This window comes from Montipora capricornis, chromosome 8, assembly GCF_036669925.1.
Source record: "Montipora capricornis isolate CH-2021 chromosome 8, ASM3666992v2, whole genome shotgun sequence".
Lineage (NCBI taxonomy): Eukaryota > Metazoa > Cnidaria > Anthozoa > Scleractinia > Acroporidae > Montipora > Montipora capricornis.
In genome coordinates this window covers 4,800,014-4,807,513 of record NC_090890.1, presented here as the reverse complement: position 1 = coordinate 4,807,513, position 7,500 = coordinate 4,800,014, and the positions used below count along the sequence as shown (strand labels likewise).

Below are 7,500 nucleotides of genomic sequence, written 5' to 3'. Positions count from 1 at the left end.
AGTAAGCTTGCAATATGTCAGTTATGTACTGAGAGGCAAGATCATTAAGGGCCTTAAATGTGATTAGCGGTATCTTGAAGTCAGTGCTTTTGGAGACAGGCAACCAATGCAGTCGCTTGAGGATTGGAGTGATGTATTGGAATTCCGTCTCTCTTGTCACTAATCGAGCAGTGAACATTTTGGATGCGATCCATAAGGAACTTTGGAAGTCCGTATAGCAAGGAATTGCAATTTTCTAATCTTGAGATGATAAGAGCATGTACTACAATTTCAGTGTCAGATTTCGAGAGGTAGTTTCGAATCTTTGAAATTTTACGAGAAGATGGAAAAAGCATACTTTACAGACGCTGACAACATGCTGCTCAAGAGACATGTGCTGATCAAAGATTACACCAACATTTCTAGCTGAGGTAGATGATGACTGAATCCATTCGTTGGAAACTTGACGATGGTTGATTTCTGGACGTGGGCGATGTTGTGTACTCAGCACCACCAGTTCCGTCTTCTCGCCGTTGAGTTTCAGCTTATTGCATAGCATCCATGTGTCAATATCTTTAACGCAATGTTCAATTCATGCTTAAGACAGCAGATGGTCAAGAATAGTTTGCTCAAAAGCCAAATATAACTGAGTGTCATCTGCGTAAAAATGAAATCCGAGACCGTAGCGCCTGATAATGTCGGCGATTGGTGCTGTGTACAACACATACAGCAACGAGTCAAGTACGGACCCTTGAAGCACTCCGCATACGATGTTTTTTTCAGCAGACTTGACCCCGTCAACCATTATTACTTGTGTTCGGTTTTCCAGATACGATTTTATCCATGCGAGGACCTGACCTTTCAAACCAAACCGATTTGAGATTCGTTCAACCAGCAGCTAGTGGTCTACTGTGTCGAACGCAGCCGATAGGTCTAATAACAGGAGCGCAACACATTTCTGATTATCAATGGCTTGAAGGATATCATCTTGTACTTTCAAGAGTGCCGTTTCTGTGCTATTGAAGCGTTTGAAAGCAGACTGGAACGTTTCACTGAGGTGATTTTCAGTGAGATAATCATTTATTTGATAGGCAGCAGCCTTCTCAATGATCTTGGATATGGCCTTCAAGTTCGAAATGGGTCTAAAATTTGAGAATTTACTAGGGCTAAGAGAATCCTTGTTTAACTTCGGTTTCACTATGGCTTGTTTAAGTTGTGTTGGCATGTGTCCAGATTGGAGAGGTATGTTAACAATATCTGTAAGTACTGGGAGAAGTATATCTTTACCGCTAGTACATAGGACTGATGCTGGAATAGGATAAAGCTCGCATGATTTTCGTCCGATAGTGTTGACGTAGTATTAAACTGTTTCCGCCGTCACCATGCGGAAACTGCGAAATTCAGTTCTAGTCAGAGGATCCTCATCACCCAGTGTATATGTAAGGGAGGTAGACCTGTCAGTCAGCGTTTTTCTTATCAACATAATCTTGTTGTAAAGGAATTCAGCAAAACTATTGACAAGCTCGTGGGTTGACGAGGCTTCAGGATAGCGTCTATTGTGCTAAAAAGCTTTCTCTGATCTGATGAATTTTCCAAGATAAGAGAAGGAAAGTAGGATACTTTAGCCTCATGTAGCATCCTATTAACAGCTTGACATTGTTCAACATATAATTGTCGATGAATGCACAATTTGGATGCACGCCAGCGACGTTCTAAACAGCGACGTTTCTTTTTTACTTCAGCAATACTGTCTGTGTACCATAGTTTAGACGCACGACTGCGTGACATGCATGACTGGTTGCCCCAACCTCTTCTGTGCTTCAATGACAATAGGATAGAGAGGAGAGACCCTGGGAACGAGGTTGGCGGTTGCCTCCAGTTCACAAATCCCGTTCTAACTTCTGGTTTGATTTTGTTTCCGGTTGTACCGGATTCAACTCTACCACGCTTTGCAAATAGCCAACTGGTTGCCCACTACCAGTTGGGGTTCTTAATCATGTTTATGTTAAGTTGTAATTGTTTCTTTCAGATCATTATTAAAAAGTGAGGTGCCTGTGAACTACTAGCTTGATAGCTAAGTGCACTTTCACTATAAACAAAACAGTTAATTTTTTTTAACCAATATGAAAGCTTCACAAACTCCATGTCGCTTATATGTTTTGATCGTTCAATTGGCATGAATTTAGAATTTATGAAATTTCATATATTTGAACTGTGGAATGGACATGAAACAGGAAGTAAATTTTTTGAGCAATAGCCCATACAACGTAGCCTTGATTTAGTTAATGTACTATATTTCGGCTGGCCAAACCAGCCTTATTCAGGTACACTGAGTGTTTACATTCTATGTATATATATATATATATATATACATATGTATATATACGAAGTTTGAAATGACCAAGGACGGACAACCCCTGGAAGACATTTTTCATTGGGAGAAAAACTTTTTATGCCCTGAGCGGGATTTGAACCCACGTCCCCCTGATTACCAGTTGGGTGTGATCACCACTACACTATCAGAGCAACCATGCTGGCTACATGGCCAATCTGGATAGTGAATGGGAATTACGTGGTCATCCCGGGCCCATGTTTTTCCCCAACTAGATGACGCTGGATCAACCAGAACGATGATTCACAGGCGGACGAGAGAGAAGAGGACAATTTGTATACAAGTTAAGAAGGTCTCTCGAGCCAACAGCGCATCACTGCCCCCCAGCGTCATCTAGTTGGGGAAAAACATGGGCCCGGGATGACCACGTAATTCCCATTCACTATCCAGATTGGCTATGTAGCCAGCATGGTTGCTCTGATAGTGTAGTGGTGATCACACCCAACCGGTAATCAGGGGGACGTGGGTTCAAATCCCGCTCAGGGCATAAAAAGTTTTTCTCCCAATGAAAAATGTCTTCCAGGGGTTGTCCGTCCTTGGTCATTTCAAACTTCGTTAATTAATCGCATTTCGCCGAGGCTTGGACTGTGAATCCATTTGTGATCCTCCTGGGGGGCAGTGATGCGCTGTTGGCTCGAGAGACCTTCTTAACTTGTATATATATATATATATATATACATATATATATATAGTATAAATACATAGGTGATTACACAAAATCGTGCGCTCTCATTGGCTCGCTATCTCGGATTATCGGCCGATAATCACCTCGACGGACAAAATGACTACCAGTAGTCGTTTTGCCACTGTAAATGAAGATGATTTCGCGTTGAAATGTTTTTTTGTTTCTCATTTTTTAAATGATCACCAGTGTATTTATACTAAAACGATTATTCGCCTCAGGCTCAGTGATTATCGGTGAATATTCACCTCGACTTCATCTTGTTAAATTATATATATATATATATATATCGCTTTGATGATCCATACGATGTTTTTGAAATTCATATTTAATCAATACATCATCCATCGTCAGTTGACAAATGAGAAATAAACTAAAGTTGAGCAATAAATAGTGTAACAAAGTGAGATATAACATGAATAATTAAGGATGAAGGCGAGAACAGAATAAAAACACCCAACCACGAAACAAAACAGAAAAAACCAAACTGTTTAGGCTAAGAAAAGAAACTAATTAGTATGAAAGGGATAAATTAAGATGTTTGACTTGGGAATTTAAAGATGGCTGCTCCCAAGCCATGCACATCCTTTGGGACAATCATCAGGCTACAGATCTTACATTTGCATTTGCATTCTAACTCATTTAAAGACCATTCTAATACTCTAGGGGAGCGTTATATTCGCTCTACTTCACGTATCGAGCACTCTGCAGCTAACTGAAACCCCCTACTTGCGCTATATATATATATATATATATATATATATATATATATATATATATATATATATATAGCTCTTTGGCATTACAAAGCTTTTGCTTTCATGTCCAAATTGAGCACTCTACTGGGATGAGTCATTGCTGCGAGCAATTGCGCATGCTCACTAGCTCGCTAGTTTGAGCACTCTGGCATGGCTTAGATGTACCACATGTGTGGGGTTGCGTCAAGAGATGCCTATATAAAGTCTAAAGGCTCTAAGCTTTTTGCGACTCATTTTTTAAGTAATGACCCAGACAAAGTCAAAGGCTATAAGAAATACAATGACAATCTGAACAAAATAAAGGAAGCTGCCAAGACAAACTACTTCAAAACTCAATTTGAAATGTTCAGAGATAACTTAAAGGTAACGTGGAAGTTGATAGGAACGATTATAAACAGAAAGAAAGCCCAACAGGGTACGTTAATTCAAAAACTCCTATATAAAGGGAAGTGTTACAATGATAAGGCAAGTATTTGTCATCAGTTAAACAGTCACTTTATAAATGTTGGGCAAGACCAAATTACAATATAAGTCCTATTAATTTCATTCGTAGGCGATTCCAAAACAGTTTTATGTTCCTCAGTATTTACAATCACATGTTGTTGTGTTGTCTCGTTGATTGGCCCTGAAAAGGAGTCACGTAGCAGCTATCGTAACGTATAATGTAATTGGCTCGACACCCAAACCAAAAACTAAAGACTAAACAATTGAAACGGCAATGACTTAGACTAAACTGAAAACAATACAAGCTGCTTAAAACACGAAACAACAGCTGGTTACGAGAGCTGCTTCATTACTGCTGAATAGCACATATGGAGAAGCGGTCAACTAAGTATGTATATGCATGTATAAAACACGGAATGTTGATTGGATCCTAAATCTCGTGTTATGGAGCCATTTGCAGTTAAAGGTTATTAAACAAAAAAGCAGCCAATTTGAGCGACCGCTACAAACAAGAATAATAAAAGGAACATAAGGAGAATACGCGAACACCTGCTAGTTCTTCACAATTGCTTTTGCTTTGCGGCCTGTGATTGGCCATAGTTAGAAGAGGAAATTGGCTTATTAATATATATGGAATTGAATTTTTAAACCAATCATCAAGCGTTGTAATAATACAAAGCTAAGACAGTCGGGTTATTTCTTTGGATAGTCGGTTGAAAAGGCTCTAGTAATGGAAAATAACTCTTGGTTTTTATGTCACGATTTTAGTTAGACATGGTACAGCGTCCATCATGGCAGGCGCAGTTGTCAGGTCAGAAGATTTGGACTCTGATTCCACCTCCTGAGTGTGAGCATATCTGTCAGTCACTTCACGTAACAGTGAACAAGGGAGACATAAGTAAGTCAATACAACGGCCAAGGTCACTCTGTTTTCGAAGCAAAACAGAATTGAATTACAGCAAAGCCTTCTTCGGATGCCCAATCAAGCACTCAGTCTCGCTTGCTAAAACTCCTCACGCTCTTAATTTCGAGTAAATCTTACTCCGAAAAAAACATGAGCTGACAACGATGGCCACGCGACGGAAAGTGCGCGAAAAAACCAATGTGCAACAGAGCGCTTGAGGGCATAGGTAATTAAAAAGGCTTGACTGAGTTATACTGCTAGGGGATGTATGGCTGGTACAGCTGCCGCGTCGAACACATCCACCACAGGCCATGAACAGAATTTGGGGGGAGGACTGAGATGGAACAAGTCGGAGGGGTAAAATCGATTCTCATTTCTCTTCACAAATATTCATCGCATCTTACAAGAGATATGTCAATCATGTTGCCCGTAGTAGATCATAAATCGGCGATATACGGTTTGTCTGGATAAGACCGATGGATAAACGCCACCAATTCACAGTTTGTATGGTTGGCTGTTCTAGTCCACCATATCCGACCTATGACATAAAAAGGTAAAAACGTCATTAAGTGTAGGCAGGTCGAAGTTTACTTGAACTAACATGCAGGAAAAGATACCATTTTGGGCTATTTTGTAGTTTTAACCCGAAATTGCCTCGCATCCACGTTAGATTACATTGTAATGCAAATGAGAAAAACTAACCGTGAAAAAGGCTATTTGCCCGCATTAGCCTCCATTTCGTGTTAGATCCAGTTCAACCTTGAGAATTCGAAAATGGTCTATTGTGTGTAAGAATTAATGTTCATGGTGTAATGCGCGCGTGGGAAGGATGAAAAGAAGATCCGGAGAGTGCTAGGTAGGACTCGAACCTACGAACTCCGTAACACCGGTCTACCCATTGAGTCCAGCCTCAAGAACTCTTGGGAGCTAGACCCTTCATCTTGGTTCTGAATCGGACCAGCGGGCTCTCCAGTGCCTCAAATTTCACAATTTAACGTCCAATTTAACGGTTACCTAGGACTCTCATTCTTCACTTATCCAAGCAACTAGTTTAATTGATGTGCTCTTTTCCTTTTTCCAGTTGTTCTGGACACGAACCAATGGTATCATTCCACAAAGATAGTGCCAACAGGAGAACTAAGTGTTACGATTGGCGCAGAATACGACTGATGCAAATGTGTGCTACTCTTGGTGCGCGACATGGGCGATTAATTAAATGCAGCTGTTTAAATTAATTTGCATTCATCATAGAAACCTATTAGGTGGCTGATAGCATAGTTAAAAGTTCCTTACAACGTGAGAACAACAACCTGGTTCATTGGCAGCCATGGGCAGCTGTTTCGGCCTACTCTTACTTCCAGTTGCCGTCCTCGGCTTTTCCCGCCCGCCCCATTCTCAGCGTAGAAAAGGCTTGGGAACGAAGTTGCGAATTCTGCCTTTCTCTGCTCCCATATCCGACGGAAACGCATACTATACAAGCTACTGATAACATCACTAAAGCAACGAAAAAACCCAGATGATACACGCTAACACCAGGGAGCGCGAGGACGACGACGACGACGACGGCAACGAGAACGCCACAAAGCAATAGGTTTGATCAGCAAAAACAATAGTTCTGCACGCCCCGCACGTGCGTTTTAGATTTTGATACATTTCTTTGCCGTTCTTGTCTTGACAACAACGTGAAATGATCAAATTTGAGGTCATGTGGAGGACGAGAGCACCTGACGATGACTTTTCAATTTTCTCCCTAAATATCCACGCCGCCTTCACCAATTTTATTCATCACAAGTCGAGCGACTTGGAGTAATCGCAAAAATTATTACAGTAATGGGACATAATATTTTTTGACAACGTTCTCGTAGCCGTCGTCGTCTTCTGTGCTTAAGGTCCCTAACAGCCAAGTCCGAGTCCGCATCACTTTTATTTAAGGTCGGACGGTTCGTTCAGCTACGAGGCTGTTATCAATGGAAGTCGACTGTGCACCATTTACCCCCCTCCCTCTGTCAGTGCTCCATTTCACGGATATTTAAAGCTATAGCTACACGGATCAGAGGTCACGCCATGGCCTCGGGCCAAATATTTTCCCGTCCAGCCTTCCCACTCAGTCAATAAGTACATATCATTTTTTTCTCAGTGCGTGAGCGACCGGAATTCATCAAATCCTGCAATCTGATTGGTTCTGGGAGCTGACGGAATTTTCTCATCCGGCCCGCTCACGGCGGGCGGAATCCTAGCCTTGTGTGCGTGAGCTTGTGTGATGACTTTAAATTTCCATTTTTTTGACACCGAAATTTCATACAGAAGTTACTTTTTATTGAACAAGAGGTTTGGAAATAGA

The 7,500-nt window shown here is 41.2% G+C and overlaps 1 protein-coding gene and 1 non-coding gene across 2 annotated transcripts in view; one reads left to right on the top strand and one right to left on the bottom strand.

Annotated features, from left to right (window-relative positions):
• The window catches only part of LOC138059283 (bifunctional arginine demethylase and lysyl-hydroxylase PSR-like), a 10,186-nt gene extending 3,792 nt beyond the window's left edge, over nt 1-6,394 (top strand). The window contains exons 3-4 of the mRNA XM_068904852.1: nt 5,024-5,153; nt 6,241-6,394. Coding sequence (XP_068760953.1) covers nt 5,024-5,153; nt 6,241-6,329 — 219 coding nt within the window. The 3' untranslated portion in view covers nt 6,330-6,394. The remainder of the gene's footprint in view (nt 1-5,023; nt 5,154-6,240) is intronic.
• On the bottom strand, nt 2,433-2,505 carry Trnat-ggu (transfer RNA threonine (anticodon GGU)). The gene has a single exon. It is a non-coding gene; the product is annotated as a tRNA-Thr (tRNA).
• Nucleotides 6,395-7,500: the final 1,106 nt, after the last annotated feature.